General features: G+C 38.6%; 1 protein-coding gene across 1 annotated transcript; it reads left to right on the plus strand.

The window, feature by feature from the left end:
- The first annotated feature begins 2432 nt into the window (after positions 1-2432).
- Positions 2433-5460, plus strand: fzd1 (frizzled class receptor 1). The gene has a single exon (XM_041794219.1). It carries the CDS (start codon positions 2746-2748, stop codon positions 4405-4407), a length of 1662 nt encoding a protein of 553 aa, XP_041650153.1. The 5' UTR covers positions 2433-2745; the 3' UTR covers positions 4408-5460.
- The last annotated feature ends 18069 nt before the right edge of the window (positions 5461-23529 follow it).

A 23529-nucleotide genomic window follows, 5' to 3' on the forward strand; every position in this document is an offset into this window, starting at 1 on the left:
ACTCTGCTTTAACAGATGCTGCTAATAAATACTGTAAATGTATTTTTATCATGGTTTTAAGCAGTAACATAAAATCATTCAAAATATATTTGCTCAAGTTTACAAAAATAATTTATTAAATCAATACAGGGTAATAGGAGGGGATTTTATTTTTCTGAATACATGGTATCCATAATATTGAGAAGATAAGGAATTGCCTAAGGAGTAAGATTTCTTATCAGTGAGGTTGCAGTGATTTCACATTTCATCCAGGGTTTCTCAATTGTGACAAAAATTATAATCACAATCGAAATATCTGCTGATATTTACAACCAATATTTTGGCAAAGAAAAAAAAATATGTGAATATCAGCTGTGAATATTAGCTGTATGATCAAATACATCAGGACAACCACAGGCTTCCACCAGTCTTAGGTCGGAACTACATTTAAATACCGCTATTGGCTAAATTATGGGCACATTGGATATCTGAAAATAAAATAAAATTATATATATATATACATATATATATATACAAACAAAAACGAAAGTGCATCCCTCATTATTATACCATGTTGTGTTTGAATTTCAATATCATTAAATTAATTTGCAGCCACAACTGTGTAATAAATTGTGAAAGTCATATTGCATTGTTCCAGGTCAGACTTAATAAAACCAGAGTGATTTCAGTGGATATCAACCTTTTCAGCCCCCAACCCCTGAAATAAAGGTGTCAGAGACCGGGACCCCCACTGTACCTGAAGGTGGTTGAACACAGCCATGCCCAATTGGGAACAGTCATGTGCAGACAAGGCCATCAATAAAGGGGAAAAAATGGGAGAGCTTTCTAGTGTCCAGCCAAACTGGGAGGCCATGGAGGTCAGCAAAACCATGGTCCACTGTAGAGTTCAGCTGTGATACCCTTTTTTTCATTTTTAACCTGAAAAAATAAAAACTCTTATCAAAGAAATAATCTTTTTTTAATCATTCATGCAGTAAATACCCTTCTTAAAAATGTAAATCCTCTTTGTTGGAAAAAGAATAAAAATGATTTTAAAATTGCTGCAGTGGGTTAATAATGGCAAGAATGGTGGAAAAGGTGGAAACTGGATTTTAAAAATTGCATAAATGGGTTAGAAGTGGCAAAAGTTAGATATAAACTGGCAAAAAAGGCAAAAAGAAAATTGCTAAAGTAGCAAAAATGGGTGCAAATAGTGGTAAAGGGAATTAAAATGGTGCTGAAATTACTTTAAATGGGCAAAAGGGTTAACTGAGAAAGAAAAAATAGGCAGTTACTGGCAGATATTGGTTAAAATGGTGAAATGTGGTTGAAATGGGAAAAACTGGGTGTAAAAAGTGGTTTAAAGGGGTTAATAGTAGTAATTGGTCAACAGAGGCAACATTAAGCTTAAGTGGCAACAATTGGTTTAGCAGTGCAAAAACAGGCAGAGAAAAGTGGTGGAAAGAGTTTAATATGGACAAAAAATCGGTGTTAAATAAAAATGTGTTAAAAATGGTGAGGAAAAATGATGAACGGGGTAAAAAATTTAACAAATTTGGTGTAAAGTGGCAACAGTGCAATTCAAAAAAATATTCTTTGTTTTTTAGGTCAACTGGAGACCCCCTCTCAATGTCTCGCGACCCCCAAGGGGGTCCCAACCCCAAGGTTGAGAACCACTGGTTTTAAACACAGTTTTAGAGATTTTAACCAACGGCTGCCTTCTTTAGCTCTTTAGCTTTTCAAACTCGCCCAAGTAGTCTACAAGGCTCAATCTGCTCCTCACTTGAATTAAAGTGAGAGCTGTTTTGGTGGGAGGGATGGAGCATATGCTATGCTGTAAAATCTGGATTGCATTGCTTTTAAATAAAACATGAGAAGCTAAAATGACTGCTCAAAATAAAACTTGATTAGTGGCCCACACAAAGCTCTTGTATAAATTGAATTTTATTTCATGCTTTGTTTTATTTTATTTGTTTTTATTTTTATTTTTATTTTATTTTATCTTACTTAATTTTTTTGTTTTGTTTTGTTTTATTTTGTTATTTATTTATTTTATTTTGTTTTGTTTTATTTCATTTTATTTATTTTACTTTATTTTATTTTGTCTTGTTTTATCTTGTCTTATTTTATTTATTTTCATTTTATTTTATTTTATTATTTTATTTTACTTTATTTAATTTTATTTTGTTTGATTTGATTTGATTAATACATTTCCTTTATTTTATTTTATTTTATTTTATTTTATCTTATTTTATTTTATTTTATTTTATTTTATTTTATTTTATTTTATTTTATTTTATTTTATTTCATTGTGATTCTCTCCACTTGTGTTTCTTTGGTGACTTGGGAGACTTTTATTTTGAAAGTTTTATCCGGAAGCACCTATCCCGGGTGTTTTGGTTGACGTTGTTGTGACCGTGTGAGGGAGAGCAGAACAGGTTTGAACGGCAGACTGACACAGTGTCTGCAGACTGGAGAGCGGAGCGGCTTCTCTTCCAGGAGTACGGGTCATTTTTCTGGATCAAAACCGACGAACGAGCCGGACTTTGTTTGAGAAACCTCTGGGTTTTTACCCACGTTTGTGAATCAGCTCGACACGGTGAGAAACGGAGAGACCCTGGCGGTGAAATCCCGGTGGAAGAAGCTGCTTTTCCCCGCAAAGAAACGCCAACAAAGAGCGTTCAAGGAAGTAGGCTGCTGCCAGGCGAGGGACGTAAGTTAGTTTAGAGACAAACTGAAAGTAAACCGGCGGATAAATCCCTCACCATGGCTTATAACAGACTCTTTCGTGCGGTGTTGTCTTTATTTTTTTGTATCCTGTTCCTAAATGTGGGAATTTTCCGAGTGGACGGGCAGTACGGCGGCGGTGACCGAGGAATGTCTATACCGGAGCACGGATTCTGCCAGCCCATCTCCATCCCTCTGTGCACGGACATCGCTTACAACGAGACCATCATGCCCAACCTGCTCGGCCACACCAACCAGGAGGACGCGGGGCTGGAGGTGCACCAGTTTTACCCTCTGGTCAAAGTGCAGTGCTCCCCTGATTTAAAGTTCTTCCTCTGCTCCATGTATGCGCCTGTGTGCACGGTGCTGGAGCAGGCGCTGCCTCCATGTCGCTCTCTGTGTGAAAGAGCCAGGCAGGGCTGCGAGGCGCTCATGAACAAGTTTGGTTTCCAGTGGCCCGACAGCCTGGCCTGTGAGTCCTTCCCTGTGCACGGTGCTGGGGAGCTGTGCGTGGGTCAGAACATGTCTGACCGCACCGATTCAGAAGGGCCCCCAGCTTACCCCACAGAGCGATCGCAGCCGGAACCCGTGAATGGACAGTTCCGGTGCCCAGCCTCGCTCAGGGTGCCCCCCTACCTGAACTACCGCTTCCTGGGGCAGGAGAACTGCGGCGCTCCATGTGAGCCAAAGAGATCTCACGGGATGATGTATTTCACTGAGGAGGAGCTCAAATTCGCCAGGATCTGGATCGGAATCTGGTCCGTGCTGTGCTGCGCTTCCACCTTATTCACTGTGCTGACCTACTTGGTGGACATGAAGCGCTTCAGCTACCCAGAGCGGCCCATCGTCTTCCTCTCTGGCTGCTACACAATGGTGTCCATCGCCTACATTGCTGGGTTTTTATTGGAGGATAAGGTGGTGTGCAACGACAGATTCGACAACGACATCAGGACTGTGGTGCAGGGCACCAAGAAGGAGGGCTGCACCATCCTCTTCATGATGCTCTACTTCTTCAGCATGGCCAGCTCCATCTGGTGGGTCATCCTGGCTCTTACCTGGTTCCTGGCAGCTGGGATGAAATGGGGCCATGAAGCCATCGAGGCTAACTCTCAGTATTTCCACCTGGCAGCCTGGGCCGTGCCTGCCATCAAGACCATCACCATCCTGGCGGTGGGGCAGGTGGATGGGGACGTGCTAAGTGGGGTGTGCTTTGTCGGCATCAACAGCGTGGATGCTCTTCGAGGCTTCGTCCTGGCACCTCTGTTTGTTTATCTCTTCATCGGGACGTCCTTCCTGTTGGCTGGCTTCGTCTCCCTGTTCCGCATCCGGACCATCATGAAGCACGACGGTACGAAGACGGAGAAGCTGGAGAAGCTGATGGTGCGGATAGGGATCTTCAGCGTGCTGTACACGGTCCCCGCCACCATCGTCATCGCCTGCTACTTCTACGAGCAGGCCTTCAGAGAGCAGTGGGAGAGGACGTGGATCAGCCAGACCTGCAAGACGTACGCCGTGCCGTGTCCCATCCAGAACCACCCCAACATGAGCCCCGACTTCACCGTCTTCATGATCAAGTATCTCATGACGCTTATCGTGGGCATCACCTCCGGCTTCTGGATCTGGTCTGGGAAGACCCTCAACTCCTGGAGGAGGTTTTACACGAGACTGGCCAACAGTAAACAAGGAGAGACCACGGTGTGATGTGGTTTCAGCCTAACAGACTGCTGAGTGACAAACTGAATGATAATCCCCTTTTATTCTTTTCTTGTTTTGATTTTTTCTCAGACTTCCAGGAGACACTTGGTCCGTTTTTTATGTACATAAACATTTGTGAGATTTTTGTAAGTATATATTTGTATTTAAAGATTTAAAAAACTTTCTTTTTTAAAAAAAACAAACATTTTTTTCATACTTTGGACATAATGGGATTGTACTTTATGATCACAAAGAGCCAGCTGACCGTCAAGGATCCTGAGGTCTTATGACCTGACTTACTGTGGACACCGCTGGGAGTATTTCACATGGAGCGTTGGTGTCTTTGATCAGTGAGCCGCCTGTGAGCACTGGGTCTATTCTAAGCAGAGTCCCGTGAAACCCAAGTGCTTCCTCGTGGCTCCCTCTTATCCTGATTAACCAGCTGTAGTTTGTGTCTGTTGTACAGTGGAGCAGCAGTTGCCCGGGTTTGAAGGGAAATGTCAGCAGTGTTGGACGAGGAGCGCTGCACAGGTTGTGAATGTGAGTCATTGTGACAGATGGCTGCGGCCTGTAGCTCGGGCCTAACAGTTAAAACATTCCTTTCCAAATAAAGCACACGGAATCACATCAGGATAAAGGAGCGGATAAGGCTTTTTACATGTTTGAGCTCTTAAAATATTTTTACATTGCTGAGTTTTTAATTCTCACTAAAGCAACAGTTTCCCTTTTGATTTAGAAGCAGCTTTTATTCCATAATCGGTGCAAAATTATGATAACACTGTGAAATTTTGCATAATTTATGCCCAAGTCTGCTGCAGCATGACACAATACCACACCTTTAACCAAAAGGAAATCTCAGGTTTTAGGAATTTTGCAGAAAATCTGACACTCTGAGATAAAGGTAGAATATTTGAAATTTTATTACACTAAATTCAAGGTGATTTATTCCCCTTTAATATGTTTTATTTTAAAGAAAGTGTGATTTACAGTGCTTAACACATTTATTAGACCACCTGTCATATTTGTCTCAGAGACCATCCAGCATCTTAAAGTCCTTTAATGTGGACTCTTTCATTTTCAGTAAGCTCTCCACGTTTTACCATTTTGACCAGGAATGAGGAATTTCAAACTAAATTTACCTTTTTATACCCAAATTTGAGCCGGCTCACTGGGCTTCTCTAAGAAGTCAGAAAATTAATCAAGCATAACATTCAACCACTAAAACTCATTTTTCTGTTCAGGAATACAAGCAAATAACTATAATTTGACATATTAATCAAGAAATATTAATGTGTTTTACTATTTTTTCAGTTTTTTTGTAAATCAGTACATTTGAAAACTCATGGATAACAATAATAATTATATTTTAGCATTAAAAATATCATTTGGGTTAAAGAGCTTCTACATATTGGTGTATTAACCATTGCAGAAACATAAAAATGATTTTGGTGATTACCAATGCTGTTAATTTAGGGCAGCTGTGGCATAAACCTTACTTTGGTTAGGGTTAGGGTGGTCTAATAAATTTTTTAAGCACTGTGTGTCCCCAACATAATCATAAAATCAGTGCAAAGAATATCATGCATCTTGCACATTTTTTAAACCTGACTTTAAAAATTGAGGTAATACATAAAATTTTTGGTAGCAGGCTTTTAATTTGAAATTAAAATGTATTTTTAGAAATGATAGTTTCATAGTAGTCATTTCTACTGATAGGATTCTGACACTTATAGTTTGCACATTTTTTTAAAATCCAAATTTCAAGAAAATGAAGCCAGGAGCTGCCTAGAAGAGGAAGGAATTATGGGAAAAATGTGATGTATTTAATGCAAGAGTCTGAAACATGCCAAAACACTCGTGTGCTCCTTTGCTATGGTGATTCAAACGGCATTTAAACAGGATTTTCACATCTTTGTGAACTAAAACAATCAAGACAAAGACTGTCGAGTGTGTTTAAGGCATTTTCTGCTGTGTAAAATGATTGGACACCCCTTTGAGCTTTCACTTTGCTGACAAATCTGATTTTTTTACATTTTGTTGAACAGTAGGAAGAGTTTACTCCCATGCTTTTTTTCAGCTTTGTGTAACAGGTCATTGCATCCTCTGTTAAATCAGGACAAATATTGATTCAGTTGTTTTAAAGTAAACTAATCCGCTGCTATGATATTTAGGGCTGTGTGATATGGAGCAAAAAATTCTATCTTGATATTTGTTAAGCTAAATGGGGGCATCATTATATTTTTTTTTCTGTGAAGAGGTGGCCAAAAAATTAAATCCACATGTGCCAAAATTAAAACAGGCACTTTTATTAAGAGTCAGCTGAACTTTGTCAGCATGCACATTTAAAATAAAGAAAGATAAAGTGCCTATTAGTGGAAAAAGAAAGTAAGAGATAACACCCCATTGAGACTAAATACTTGAAACAGATACATAACAGTCAGTGCCATAGAAATGTTTTTATTGAGCACTATGAGCAGCATTTTTCTTAAACTAACAACAATATTTTCTAATCTGAATTATAACCTAAGAACTCACTATATTGCCCAGCCCTGATAATATTAATAAATGACTCATCTTCTCTGTAATTCAGCAGTAGGCATCTTCATCCTCACCCTCTCAACTGAGAGAAATTTGGCCAGAAAGCGTTCTGTTAATTTTTGATTGTTATCCTATTAAAACAACCATTAAAAAGGAACCTCAGGCTGTGGAAAATTAGAGCAACATTTCGGATTATTTTCAAAGGAAAAGCAATAAACTGACAACTTGACAGCTAATCTGATGATTAATTAAAAATGGAGAAGTAGTAAACTTTCATCAGAGACGATTTGTGCTGAGGAGAATGAATTCTTTCAGATCTTATAGCTCACGCCTTATGTTCAGGTTTTATCTGCTGCTTCATACATGATTCACAGCTCTGATAAATGGGATTTTTACTGCTAGTTAGGGCTGGCTGATATGGACCACAAATCACAGCTCCATAGTTTTTTTTTACAAGTGATTGCCACTGTACTAGAATTACAAACTTTAATATTATACTAGTAGAAATTGAAATATTTAAAGCAGTGGTTCTTAACTGGTGGGTCGGGATCTAAAAGTGGGTTGTGACTAGGTGTCCTTAGTGGACATGCATCAATACCTTTTATTTCACCCGGTTTTACTGTGGAATTAGGTCAATTTAAATGTTTGATCAATATTTCAACTAGTTTATCTCCTCCTCTTGCAGTGGAAAAACTACTTTTCCCATGATGATGACATAATTTCTCAAGATCTCTGGAAAATTGGCTAAAATTTACACATGATGGGGAAAGAAGGTATTAAACGTGCTAGTTTTGCCCCTTCTCTTTTAAATATCATGTATTTTGGTCCAGTCATGCTCAAAACTGCAGTATATTCAATAAAATAAAAATGCATTGGTGAAATTTTTTTGGAAACTTGGGTAGCGATTTGTCGTAAGGCAGACTGGTGGGTCCTGAGGCTGGACCAGTCGAGAACCACTGATTAAAAGCTTATTATATAACAAATTTAGAAGTCCACTGTAAGCCAAACTCCTACACACTGTTTAAATTGTACTAAAACATTGGCAACATCTGTATTTATTGAGTTTTTCAGCATGTTTACGCTCTTATAATAAAAGCCTCATTAATTTTTATTAAAAAAAGAGCTCAAATTAAATTGTTTTCAGTTGTATTTTAGGCAAAAAGAGGGAGAGCAGTATCTAAATTGGTGAAATGCATAGGCAGTATTTGAAAGAGTGAGTGGAAATGATTGCACACACTTTCCAAATATTCCCAGAGGCTTTCAAACTGAAGTAGCTAGAAGTGAAAATGCTCCTTAAATGCAATGAAATAAACATAATTGTAAGTCCAAATTTAGACTAATCATTCTATTTAGATTATCTTGTGGTCAATAAGAATGTTTTTTACTGTAAATGTTGTTTTTATTGGGCATTAAACCTGTAATCTTTATTTTTCTCCACAAATCAACATGAGCTTTATTGATAACATTGATGTTCTAAAAAATGCATAAATCTATCTTAAAAGCTCCACATATCTCCCAGCCTCTCTTCAAGTGAAAAAATAGAGCTGATTTTTGTTGAATCTGAGGATGTTTTAGGGTGTAGCAGTGGTTTAATTTCTTCCAAGCATGAGCTTATTGTGAAATATAGCTGTAGGATTGAGGTAGGTCATGCTTCCAGAGAAGAATGATTCATTTTATCTCCCTTTGCCTTATCTTTACTGAGAAAGTCATGTTAAGGAGGAGGGGTTATGCATAGTTTTTCAAATCGTACATTGCATTTATGTCACATCTTTAGATCTGACAGCATATTGTGAAGAAATGCAGAGTTAAAATTCAGTTGAAATGATGTTTTTTAAGGGCATTGTCTGTGAAAAATTCCTTCTAACCTTTTATTATATTGTCATTCAAGATGTGTGACAGAAAGCCAGACTTCCGCATCCCCTCCTCGCTCTGCTTTCAGAGCCTGTGACGGCAGACTTCGTCCAATCAGAGCTCGTCTCAGAGAGAGGGAGCGCACCTTATAGGCTGTTTTCTACTGCAGATGAGCAGACATCCTGATTCTATGGCAAACAAGCGCTTCAAAACACATAACAATATCCGCATAGCATGTCAGAGATGGAGATTCAGAGCTTGTCATTCTTTATTCACGCCCCGTTAGCCCTTAACGTATTTGTCTGGTGGTATAGAAATGTGTTAAAAAGGTTGGTGAGGAGCGTGACAGCAGTGTACGTAGTCATCAGTATGTGCGTATGAGGCTTCTGCATATGCCGTGTGCTCATCTGGTTGGACGGGCTTACAGAGGGGGGGTGGGGGCTGCAGGAAGAGGGATGTATTTTTTAAATCCTGGCTTTTTTCTAGAAAAGAGCACATCCAGGCTTTAAGGGGTGTCCAAACTTCAACGTGGCACTGTAATTATGGCTCTATCATCTAAATGGAAGCTGCTTCTGTCTGTAGCAGGACGTTTTTCTGCCTCATTCTCCCCGACATACTTTCTTCATGAGGATGTTGAATGTGTCAGTGATTGAGGAGAGGAGACTTGGGTTGATCTGCAGAGTAATTCGATCCTGCGTGTCTGCACTGTGGGACTGAAACGCAGCCAGCAGCTTGCATGTCTTCCACTGCAGGAGAAAGGACGCCTTGTGTGGAAATGCAGAGCGGCTGCTGTCAGTGCAGCTCGGCTCACACTCACACATCATGACTTGTGTTCTCGTCAAACGCTCCTTCACACGGTGCTTCCGGTTTCATAATAATCCTTTTATTGTGTTGACGGCTCTACAATAGTCACAGCTTTGAAGTAATTTCCTTTTTTTGCATTTGCTATGAAGAGAACCTTTATATTTATAGAAAGAATCTTATATATACACTACATTGATTGCTTTATGAGAATAAAAACAATCTCACCACTGCAACCTTCAACATGTGCTTATGTCTTTTTGTCACTGTGAATGGTACAGAAACACCCATGGAAGAGGTTTTTGAATTTTTAAGTCTTTTACTTTACCAGCTTGTATCAAAGGGAGGCGAAGGCCCTCAGGCCCTGAGTGAAAAAGTGAAGATCAGTAATTAATGCAAGCTTTTTGGTTTTCATTCATACAATTCTATCAGAATTGACCAGGGATTTTCAAACATTTTTTTGCTCAAGGCACACCCAAGACCAAGCAAAAACCTCAGGGCACACCATGCAAAATAACCTCTTCAGCATCTTTACTTGATGTGTAGCTGTAGTAATAACGCATGGTTGTTCAAATTCACAGCGCACTCCTAGATAGTCCTGCTTCACCAGGGGTGTCAAACTCAATCACAGCAGGGCCGGATTCTGGATTTAGGACTAACCTGAGGGCCTAACAGGATCCCCTTTTTAACCAGAAACCCACAATCTTGTTTCACCGATAATAAAATATGAAAAAAAAACAAAAAAAAACTTAGCACTACTGATAAATGATTTTGACATTTAAAAAGTCACAAAGATAAGTTCAAAGGCTCACAATCTGAGAAAAGTCAATTTATTAGTTCAGAAAGGTCAAAACATGAAATTGAAATAGAAAAATAATGTTTTTTAATGCAAATATATTAGAAAGAATGACAATCATGAGTTTAAAAGGTTAAAATATGAAATAAAATTTGTAATCATGAAATTAAAGTCAAAACACGATTCAGATTTTTAAATCGTGAGTCTAAAGGTCAAACTATGGGATTATGCAGTCAAAGTTTGGTGTTGAAAATATGAGATAAAATACAAAATAATTGGTTAAAAGGTCAAAATATCACTTAAAATTTTTAATTATGAATCTGAAAGCTCAAAATATTATATGAGAAGTCAAAATTATGAGTTGAAATGCTCAAAGTACAAAATAAAAAGTCAAAATCTTTAGTTTGAGTCCTAATGTGAGATGAACAATTGAAAATGTGAAATTAAAACACAAATTTCTTTTCCTATATTCCTGACTTCTTATCTAAATATTTTTCTCCTTACCATATCAGATTTTATGACTTAACAAGGATATCTTGAATCATCAAGGACAAGTTTACATTTTTATACTTGAGGAAATATGCAGACCTCAGACGGATGGGCCAGTTAGAACTGTTCCACGGGCCGGATTTGGCCCCCGGGCCTTCAGTTTGACACCTGTGTGCTACACCATTTGGGAACAACTGATTTATACAATTGCAAGCTAAAGTTGTAAATTTTCAGCCATGTCAGCTTTGTTCACAGCTGTTGGCTAAAACAATCTGCTGTAGCAAATTTAAAACTTTTTTGTTCCTGTCATTTTTACACTAAATTATCCAAAATATATGTCAGAAAATACAAAAAAGATTCAGCTGATTGTTTTCCCAAGTGGTCGCCCATGTTTTTAACTTTTTGATATGTGATAGAAGTTTTAAAACGGTATTAAAGTATCAACAATACTTGTGAAAAAACATGTAAAAGTATCTTTAGTTTGTGTATTACTGTAGAAATCAAACATGGTTGTTCAAACTCCTACTGCACACCAAGACTTTCCTCAGGGCACACCAGGGTGAATCCTAAACATGACAAAATCTGCCATGAAAACATGAAAATAGAAACATTTGTCTTATAATCTCTGATACTGATATGCTTAGTTATGTGGAAGAAATGAGTAGATATGATTGGCTGCACTTTTTTCTGCTAAACTTTTCACATGCATCATTAAAATGCACTTGTAAAAATACAATATATACATACATATAATAATAAAATAAAATAAAAAGAATCCATTATGTTCACTTTATTGAAAAATTGTTTAAGTTTGTTAAACTCATTAAATTAAACTATTTGCACTTGAGTTAGAAAATAATTATAGGTACAATAAATGATCATCAAAGCATAATGTTCTTTATTTATTTCAATTATCAGCAATCACAATGGTTAAAACAGAAAATATGTGGCAATTTGGGCCTCAATAGAATAAAAGGTTGTTATTTGATACCAACTTACTTTTATCTAAGAGAAGCTCAGCCTCCCCAGGACCCACCTGGAGAACATAAACATCCATATAAATCTGTTTCATCTACAAAGTCCCAACAAAACAGGCCTAAATACACATGCTCTTTTGGTCCAACTCTTTTTATTCAATATTTAGGACATTACAGCGAGATAAAGAATAATCAGTGGATCAATATGTCCATATGAGCCCCCTGTACATCTCCCCAACCCTCCCAACACCCACCCCTCCCACATCCCACATTGGTTATGGTCAAAGTGAATCACTGATTACAACACATGTATTGATAACATTAAACAATGATAACACTAAAATAAGATTATATTTAAAATAATAATAATAAATACATAAACAAGCAAACTAGTAGAGAAATATGTGAAAAAACAAGATACTAACTCAAGAAAACAAGAATATACAAAAAGTGAATTAAATATAGTCACAGCAAACTCTCTCCTCCCAACCCCCAGCCATTCACCTGTTCTCAACAAAGGTCTATGTATAAACTATCCATCATTACTATATTAGGGCCACTCTGGGAAAAAGAGTGGATGTGTTAGTTTTCAAGAAAAACCTTCAAATGCTCAAGTATGAAGTTTTTAATTTATGAAGAAAAAAAAATAGATTTTTGACTTTAAAAGTTGTAAGTGTTCCTGAACTTAGAATTATTGAGTTTATAAAGTCCAGAATCCAACCACTATTTTTGGTTTGGGTTCTTGCAATTTTATAGCTTTGAGACTTTTTAAACCTGGAAATTGTAAGATTTCTCATAAATTTCCAACTTTTTAAACTCAGAAATTCTGAGTTTTCTCTTTTGTAAAAAAAAAACAAACAACAACATTATTATCTGAAAATCTTTGATTTCCCCCCTAAAAGTGTAAACTTTACTGCTCAAAAATCATTTATAGATTCTCCTCATTTTTTAAACTTTAAGGTTGGCCCTAATACATTATCTTCATCGTCGTGATTTTCTTCTAAAAACTTTTAATTTTGACAACATCAGAGCAGAGAGGGTCCTGTGCCAACCCCAGGGGGGCTCAGATCCCAGGTTGGGAACCACTGTTCTAGACCATAGGTTCCCAACCTGGGGTCCAGGACCCCCCACAGGGGGCACCAAATTTCTTAGGGGGGTGTGAGGCTGTGTCTGCTCTGAGGCTGCCAAAATTAGATTTCCAAATACTGACTAAAACCAAAATGAAACAGTTTTAAAGTAGTTTCAACAAAGTACATTTGATAAAAATAGCATGCATATGCTTTTTAGGGTCTTATCAGTGAAACAATTAAAATCTATGTTGATTTTTGACAGCATGTGTTTCTTTTTCTTCTCTTTTAGGTCCTGGGGGGCTCCAAGGAAAAATGGTTGGGAACCACTGATCTAGACCAGTGGTTCTCAAACTTTCTTTGCCTGAGCCACGCCAGAGTTCAAGCCAAAATTTCAAGCACACCATCTTCATATCCAAGCAAAATCTCCTCTTTAAATGTTCTTAGAGTGTTTTAGCTGATATACAGTTGTAGTGAGAATGCATGGTTGATCAGATTCACAATGCGACACAATTCAGGAACAACTGTATTACACAATGACAGGCTAATATTTCTATTAGCATTCATTTCAACCACATCAGCCTCTTTCACAGATGTTAATTAAAGCAAACTGTTGTAACTAATCCAAAACTTTCGTACCTTTTATGAATCATTTTTACCCAAAATTTTCTAAAAATCATGCAAATAAAACAAAGGCAGAGTAAGAAAATATGAAAATACTACAGAAAATGTTGGTTTTCTAAATAGGTGTCTATTTTTTGGATGCTTGCTTAGTCACAGTAATCACACATGGTTGTACAAATTCTCACACCAGTGTGCCTCCCCACACCATCTGAGAACCACGGTTCTAGACATTAAAGCAGACCTTAAACATCTGGTCTAAATCTCGGTTATTTTCTCGGGTTTGTGCTCTCTTGTCCAGAAATTCTTATTTGAATGATTTGCAATGTTGTTGCCAGTGTGCACAGATCCGGGTTTCTCAAAACCAGGATACTGTAATATCCAGGTTTCTGAAAACGTATACATGCACAAACGGAAACCAGGATACTCCAAAAACCCAACAGAAACCTGGATACTCAAGTCCATGTAAACACAGTCATAGACTTTTGCCACATTTTTGACATTCTTGTCCACCTGGAGAGAGCTTCTTGGTCCTGAGCCACCTGTTGAGAACCCCTGGATTTAAAAGCTTGAATATGGATAAATTAAATGAAATGAAATATAAGGAAAGGAAACAGTGCACTGTCTGCATTTTTAAAATTACAACACTCAATATTGAAATAAAATCTAAGTTCTAATTAATTGCCCAGCCCTAGTATTATTTAGAAATATTATTTTAGCCATTCTAAAGACATGATGGTAAATATTGTATTGATCTCCAACTGAAACATCCAGACGTCAGACTAAATATTAAAATATTAAATATCAAGGAAATAAAAAATGACTGGAACTCTGATGATGAGCCTTTACTGGTAGATGTTAGGAGCATGTATGAAGTATTTTCTCTATATTGTTTTCCCTCATAAACTCCTACATCTAAGTGTGGAGCTCTGTCTCAGATATCTAATCTCAGTTGTAATCCTTGATCACACTTTTACATACTTGTACAACTTTGTCTGTCAGTTATAAAATCACAGAGCATCTTCTTTTTCTCAGAGTACACAAAAGCCAGCCAACGGGCAAGTTCAATATTTTTGTTTGGATCTGCTGTTTTTTACTCAATTATGGATAATGTTCAAAATATTGTAAAGAACAAAACTTCTGCAGCTTCATTTGATTAAGAAAATCCACTGATGAAGAATAACATGAGTAAATGCAAATAGATGCTTTCCTTTTCTGCATTAAACTGAGTTATAGCTCTTTACTATTCATTTATATACCACACTCCATGTGGTTATCACTGTCCTAACCATCACTGTGAAATTTTCTTTATTTATATTAGTTATTTTTAGGCCTTTAGCCCTGATTAGATAGGAGAGTGGAGAGAATAACTGGGGGAGAAAGAGCAGGAATGATATGCAGGAAAGGAGCCACAGCTCGCTTGAGGACTAACCTAACTGCTAGGACAGTGATCATCATTTGGTGGGCCAGGGGCCACACCAGGTCCCCAAATCTGCCCATCTGAACCCCAGAATATGATCAAATTCAGAACGATTAAATAAAAAAATTCCTATTACCATTAAAACAACACCAAAAACCGCTGAGATTTAAACAGTTTCATCAGAAATAACATTTTATTTCATCCATTTTTCAGAAATTCACCTGTCAGCCATTACTAGTAAATGTTATGCATACTAACCACAGATTTATCAGTTTATTCCTGATAAAACCGTAGTTTTCTATGTCAACTTTCAGCGTCAGACGTTAAATTTTCCTGCTTGGGTTTTTCACATATCACTACACAGCCTGTAAGTCTAAAAACCCAGAGATGGACAACAGGGCTAATTTCGTCGACTAAAACTATGACTAAAAATGTTCGTCGACAGCCTTTTTTTCTATGACAAAAACTAGACTAAGACTAACAAAAACAACTCTGTGATGACTAAAACTGACAAAAACTAAGTTTAGTTTTCGTCAAGATGACTAAAACTAGACTAAAAAGTAACGTAGTTTTCGTCTGGCATTCAAAATCCATGATATTTCTCCACTGTGGGTAAATCTGTCAAAAACAATGCATCTGTATCTATTCTGCCTCTCAGCTGTAGAAAGCAGGGACCCCAGGTTTAGCAGAGTGCAGAGAACACACTACCATGATTTGGTGCCAGATTTAGGTGAGAATAAAGGCTTGGACTAAAAGTAAAGACTAAAATGTGAGGTCTTTTTGTGACTAAAACTAGACTAAAATGTTCTGAGTTTTTGTCGACTAAAACTAAAAAGGGTAGAAATGACTAAAATGTGACTAAAACTAAGGTGTTTGGGGCCAGATCTACTCAAGGTTTGCATGTATAAAAACATGTGCAAACTCATTGCACATGCAAAAAAATGTACAAACTGATTTACTAACAGTGTGTGCTAAGGGTTACGTCTTTCAAAGGTGCAAAATAACAAGGCTGCATCCAGTTAGTACGTTCGCCGCAATGAATATGCAATATGGGGTGTTTACGTGCAATTGTGCGTGTACTGGGAGGAGAAAATGTAAATGTATTATTTTAGCACATGCAAAGCGATTTATCAAACCTGAAAGCAATTTTGCTCATAGAAACTGCGTCTATATTTAGCATGTCTTGAAGGGACGTGCAAACTGTTTGTGCAACTGTTGTATGCGTAATTACACACACATGGCTGTAGTTATTGTGGCAAGAAGGAGACATGAAACGATGAAAGAAGATGCAGAGAACGCATTTTTCACCTTCATGAGAACATTTTTTAAAATCTGTGAGGAAGCAGTCATTTAAACATATCACCTATCCAGCCTTGTTATTTTGGACCTGTAGGAGGAAGTCAGAGCAGATTTGGAGCCAGCCACGAGAAGGAGTCACGGAGTCATACCTGCAGTGACAAAATTCCTTGCAAGTTTACTTTCTTTTTTTTTTGCATCTGGGTCATTCCAGCGTACAGTAGCTATTACAGCTGGGATCTCCCAGTCCCGTTTTTCTGATGTTCTGTGTGAAGTTGTAACACTTAACTTTCTCAAGCTAGCGTTAAACACACACAAGGGGAACTTTTAAGGAAAATAAAAAGCCTTTTAAAGTAAAGAATACATCAAAATGCAATAAACAACAATTCTGAACAAATATAATCAATTAATCTCTCAAGAGAACATAATGAGTTTAAAGCATTTCCCACTTAATTAACACCTCCCTAGAACATTAGCGCACGTCATGTGTAAACTCAAATGAAAAGTAGGTCACAACAAAATTAAAGATTTGATCTCAGCCTTTATAATTTCATAATAAACTAAAAGTCCAAATCTAACGAAAACAGCTACCTCGTTCTTATCTGAGCACTTTTAAGTGTCTTTTAAGTCTTTTTTAAAATGTCTATGACTCACGTAAACACAAACGCCAAAGTCTATATTCCACCAGTCTCCTCAGAAAAGACCCCCCACAATAAATCCACACAGCAAAAACATCCAAAACACCCAAATCCAAGAAGCATAATCTAACAGGGAAAACTCTTTTTCTTCTCCCCGACTCCCCGAGGGCTTCTTTGCTGTAGCTCATTTAAGTATTTGGCTTCATCCGTCAACTCTAATTCTGTAAGGTCAAATTTCATTTTGCGTGTTTGGCTTTCATGCTGCAAACCATGAAACACGCAAAATCCTCATTTAAATAGGCGTGTCTCCAACACGTTTGCACCTCTTGTCTTTTGCGCATTCACTCTTAGTAAATCACCTGCAAACCGCGGTCCAACCCAAAATGCAAAATTCTAGATTGTGCACACAAATTAGTACACGCAAGTTGGGATCTTGGCCCTTGGTCCAAAGATTAAGACTAAGACTAAAATTAAAAATATCTGACACTAACACTGATGTACAACAGCCACAGAAATACTATGCTAAAAAATCTCAATCGCCCCCCGGGGGCTGGCTGTGACATAGGGACTAATCTCACTGTTAGAGCCAGACAGTTACATGTATTTGAAAGAAAATAAAAACATTCATGTTAAAATATGTTTATTAGATTGTTTACAAAATGTCTTTATTTTATTTGAAAGTTCGGCCCAAGACTGCCTGTAGAGGAAAAAGCTGGCCCAAATGTGGTTGATGATCACTGTGCTAGGCCATTAGCACCACTTCTTACATTTTGTTTGTACCCTGTACATAAAAATATAGAATTTGTCTAGAATGGTTTTACATATATTAAATCTTATTGCAATATATTGCACATATGCTATATTGCCAAAAGTATTCACTCACCCATCCAAATAATTGAAATCAGATGTCCAATCACTTCCATGTCCACAGGTGTATAAAATCAAGCACCTAGGCATGCAGACTGTTTCTACAAACATTTGTGAAAGAATGGGTCGCTCTCAGGAGCTCAGTGAATTCCAGTGTGGTTCTGTGATAGGATGCCACCTGTGCAACAAGTCCAGTGGTGAAATTTCCTCACTCCTAAATATTCCACAGTCAACTGTCAGTGGTTTTATAAGAAAGTGGAAGCCATTGGGAAAGACAGCTACTCAGCCACCAAGTGGTAGGCCACGTAAAACTAAGGAGCGGGGTCACCGGATGTTGAGGTCACCAACTTTCTGCAGAGTCAATGGCTACAGAGCTCCAAACTTCATGTGGCCTTCAGATTAGCTCAAGAACAGTGCGTAGAGAGCTTCATGGAATGGGTTTCCATGGCCGAGCAGCTGCATCCAAGCCATACAAGTGCAAAACAAAGCTACGGATGCAGTGGTGTAAAGCACACCGCCACTGGACTTGGGAGCAGTGGAGATGCGTTCTCTGGCATTGTGCCAAGTGTGCAGTTTGGTGGAGGGAGGATTATGGTGTGGGCTTGTTTTTCAGGAGCTGAGCTTGGCCCCTTAATTCCAGTCAAAGGAACTCTGAATGCTTCAGCATACCTAGATTCTGGACAATTCCATGTTCTCAACTTTGTAGGAACAGTTTGGGGATGGCCCCTTCCTGTTCCAACATGACTGTGCACCAGTGCACAAAGCAAGGTCCATAAAGACATGGATGAGAGAGTTTGGTGTGGATCAACTTGACTGGCCTGCACAGAGTCCTGACCTCAACCCCATAGAACACCTTTGGGATAAATTACAGTGGAGAGTGAGAGCCAGGCCTTCTCGTCCAACATCAGTGTGTGACCTCAAAATTACACTACTGGAAGAATGGTGAAAAATTCCCATAAACACACTCCTAAACCTTGTGGAAAGCCTTTCCAGAAGAGTTGAAGCTGTTATAGTTGCAAAGGGTGGACCGATGTCATATTAAACCCTATGGATTAAGAATTGGATGTCACTTAAGTTCATATGTGAGTCAAGGCAGGTGAGTGAATACTTTTGGCAATATAGTGTATATTGAAATATGCAATATATTGCATATATTTCATTATATTGCAAAAAGTAGCATTGTCTGTTTTTGTGTGCAACATGTAGCCTTAGTTTGTGGAGAAGGGGACTTAAACAGCCAGTATGCTACCTCGGGAGGTCCTCCCCGCTGAAACAACAACTTAAATGCAGCAACCAATGCAAAGATGACTGCAGCTATTCTAAACAGGAAAACAAGCTCTAAAGTAAATGTACAGGGACAGTTGTTCTGTGTCTGTGCATGGCTTATGTCACATAACTACGCCATAAATCTGCAGAATCGCTGCTCCGAATGTGGTGAGATTAAAGATAGTAATCTTCAGATCCGACTCTGGAAATAAAAAATTCACTATACAGTATTTCCTATCTTGTCTAAGTAAGAAAAAGAATCACAGAATGCTAGAAAAGTGTGTGAGCAGGGTAAAAAGAAGCCTTTCTTGAACTCATCTCCTGCATCGGTGGAATGCAGACTAATCCCTGGGAGACCTCGTATGCAGACGCACTAATAACTACAGTCCTTAAAAAAAGCTTTTGACCTCAGTGGTAGCGATGTTCATGGGTCAGCTGCCACAGTCACAGGTCCAGACTGCGGCTCACACCATGCTGCTTCCTCTTTTTATAAGCCACAGCTTTAACTCCGGCTCCACGCGGCCCTTTGAGTCATGACAGGGATTGTCGTATGCGTATGACAAGTGTGAAAAGCGGCCTTCTTTGTTGGAAGCTGGAACATATTTTTGACACGGTAATAGTGAATAGTCAGTGTGTTTCTCATGGTGAGTCAGTCACTGCCTTTGTGTATATTACAGACTTAGCAAGAGTCTTATTGTAAGGCTTCTGCAGAGGGCGTATTGTGTCTCTCGTCTCCTACACAGACTCAGAAGACAATGTGAGACAGAAGATGGAAATCATGGAGAAACCCTGGGAGTGGGCTGCTGTAACCCTGATTTCTCTGTGTTCATTATGATAATCTGTGAGTAAAGCTGTGGCAGGGTCAGAGCTGGCTGCTCAGTAGCTTCAGCGCTCACATCTGGTTCTGCTGTATGATCTGGATATGAACATAGCGTATATTGTTTTACATATGTCGTGCTTTTTGGGCAGCTGAAGATAAAATCAGATCTGGCAGGGCGTCTGCTCTGGCTCCTGTTTCAGAAAGACAAACATTTCTGCAGCAGAAGCTCATACTGCCTGCCTGTTTTTGCTTTTATTTTGAAAAAAAAAAAAAGCATCTTTCTTAATCTTAAACCACGTTTCCACCACAGGAACTTGCCCCAGGGACTTAACCTTCGAAAGAACTCGGAGCATTTCCATCACAGGCAGCAGGGTCAGTGATAATATCCGGGGACGTTATTTTTTATTGCTAAGGGGTAATGCATTCAGAAGTACAGGAATGTTGTGGGGTTTAGCACGCAGTGCTAAACTTTTCTGATTGTTTGAGCAATGTTTCAACTCAGCCATTGTTTCCTAAAAGTCTTCAGTGGAAAATTCAGGCTAATATGTTTGCTTACATTCAAGCTGCAACACATCAGGACAGCTCAAGAAAACAGCAGAGGACAAATGGGTGGATGATGAGGGCCTGGCTATTAAAAAATCTATCATTTCTTTTGAAATCAGGACGTTTAGGTACAATGCTTTATCTGATTATTCCCTTATACACTATATTGCCAAAAGTACTTACTCACCCATCCAAATAATTGAAATCAGGTGTTCCAATCACTTCCATGGCCACAGGTGTATAAAATCAAGCACCTAGGCATGCAGACTGTTTCTACAAACATTTGTGAAAGAATGGGTCGCTCTCAGGAGCTCAGTGAATTCCAGCGTGGTACTGTGATAGGATGCCACCTGTGCAGCAAGTCAGGTGGTGGAATTTCCTGGCTTCTAAAAAATTCCACAGTCAGCTGGCAGTGATATTATAACAAAGTGGAAGCGATTGGGAACCACGGCAACTCAGCCACTAAGTGGTAGGCCACATAAAATGATGGAGTGGGGTCAGCAGATGCTGAGGCGCATAGTGCGCAGAGGTGGCCAACTTTCTGCAGAGTCAATGGCTACAGAGCTCCAAACTTCATGTGGCCTTCAGATTAGCTCAAGAACAGTGGTAGAGAGATTCATGGAATGGGTTTCCATGGCCGAGCAGCTGCATCCAAGCCATACATCACAAAGTGCAATGCAAAGCGTCAGATGCAGTGGTGTAAAGCACACCGCCACTGGACTCTAGAGCAGTGGAGATGCGTTCTCTGGAGAGACGAATCATGCTTCTCCATCTGGCAATCTGATGGATGAATCTGGGTTTGGCGGTTTCCAGGAGAATGGTACTTGTCTGACTGCGTTGTGCCAAGTGTGAAGTTTGGTGGAGGGGGGATTATGGTGTGGGCTTGTTTTTCAGGAGCTGGGCTTGGCCCCTTAGTTCCGGTGAAAGGAACCCTGAATGCTTCAGCATACCAAGTGATTTTGGACAATTCCATGTTCTCAACTTTGTAGGAACAGTTTGGGGATGGCCCCTTCCTGTTCCAACATGACTGTGCACCAGTGCACAAAGCAAGGTCCATAAAGACATGGATGAGAGAGTTTGGTGTGGATCAACTTGACTGGCCTGCACAGAGTCCTGACCTCAACCCCATAGAACACCTTTGGGATAAATTACAGTGGAGAGTGAGAGCCAGGCCTTCTCGTCCAACATCAGTGTGTGACCTCACAATTACACTTCCTGAAGAATGGTGAAAAATTCCCATGAAAACACTCCTAAACCTTGTGGAAAGCCTTTCCAGAAGAGTTGAAGCTGTTACAGCGGCAAAGGTTGGACTGATGTCATATTAAACCTTATGGATTAAGAATTGGATGTCACTTAAGTTCATATGCGTGTCAAGGCAGGTGAGCGAATACCTTTGGCAATATAGTGTATATTTGGGTTTCTATTGTCTGAAGTATTCAGACCCCATTCACTTTTTCCAGTATGCTGTCTTGCATCCTTATGCTGCAGCTGTTTAATTTGTCATTTTTTCTCTCATTAATCTTCTCACAGTTCCCCATCATTACAAAGTGAAACAGAAATATAGTAATGTTTGTAAATCTATTAGAAATAAAAACATTGACATAAGTATTCAGAACCTTTGCAAAACCATCGTTAATTATGCTCTTGTTCCTCCCATTTCTCAGGATCTTTGCTCTCACCTTAATTGGAGTCCATCTTTGGTAAATTAAATTGATTGGACAGGATTAAAAAAGGCCTGCACCTTTTTACAGAAGGCCTCACAGACGACATTTCTTTGTTAAAAGAAGAACAAAGAACAGCATTGGGTTGTTTTTGTTTTCAAAAACAACAAAAGTCTGCAGTTGCCATAACTCATGTTATGCAGTTCTCTACAGAGTTTACTCCTCAGTAGCGGCTACGATGTCACGTGTTTTGTTGCTCTGATTCGCCAGTAAAGATGTGACAGACAGAGCGTTCATCCAATCACCCTCCAAGTTTTTTTTTTCAAAGGCTCTGCCCTTACCCAAACATTTTCTATTGGAGGTTTTCCAGATGGATGTGTTTCACACATCCATCTGAGGTGTCAAATTATGATCGGACATCAACAACTTGAATCCTGATGCCTACCAGCATCGGAGCGTATGATCCTTATCTTCTGGCATCAGAATTTTCAAGAGGGAACTAATTTGCACATTTTATTTTATTTTATCTTTAAAAACAAACAAAGAAAAATATTTTATATATTTTAATATTTTTTTTTTTTATCTTTTTTATTATTTATTTTATCTTATTTTATATTTATCTATTTTATTTTATCTTATTTTATATTTATTTTATTTTATTTCTAATTATTATTATTATTTTTCTAATTATTTCTAAAATTTAATTTAATTTTATTATTTATTTTATTGTATTCCAGCTAAAGGAGAGCCAGTCCACATTGTCCTCCTCTTGATTCATCCATAATTGTTATTTATAATTCAATCCATGGTTGTTTTTTGTTTGTTATTTTCTTCTCTAACAAGCTGAAGACCGCTACAATCACAGAGCGCTTCTGCTTCTGCTTCTGTCTCCGTGTCTCTTGCTTATCAGCTGCAGCTGTTTTTACCCTGGGCATTTGTAGATGGGGCCCGTTGTCTTCAGCCTGCTCCAGTGAGCATCACCTAAGGGTGCACTTCATGAAGAATGTTTAACTAATTTGTTGCGTCACCGTCCTGCTTTAATAGCCTCACCAGACGCCATAGTACCAGTTCTTCCACTTTTTCCCACCTAAAGGCTCACTTAGTAAGCAATGCTACTCTCATCAAGATACGTGTTTATGCTGCCAAACCTGAAATGACCCATTATTAAACAAACAGCTGAGGAAAGGGGGGATAGATTTTCCACAGATAATCAGGTTTGTCTTTGTCCTGCAGCCAGGAGGGATATTTCAAACATGCTGTCTGTTCATAAACAACATGCTCTAACTTTGCCAGATGCTGTGGCTTTCTTTTGTAACATGGCAGCCTTTTACAATGCCTCACAATCACTTACAAACAGCTGCTGGACACGTTTCCCACCAAAATCTCTATTTTTACTCACAAATGTTGTTCTGCTTGTCCTGTTGGTATCTCTAAGTGCCCTTGAGCCTGACACTGAACATCATGTTGCTCCTTTGTG

Source organism: Cheilinus undulatus, linkage group 8 (genome assembly GCF_018320785.1).
Source record: "Cheilinus undulatus linkage group 8, ASM1832078v1, whole genome shotgun sequence".
NCBI lineage: Eukaryota > Metazoa > Chordata > Actinopteri > Labriformes > Labridae > Cheilinus > Cheilinus undulatus.

Excerpts from the sequence above, each read along its gene's own strand:
- fzd1 (XM_041794219.1), top strand. The coding sequence starts at position 2,746 with ATGGCTTATAACAGACTCTTTCGTGCGGTGTTGTCTTTATTTTTTTGT.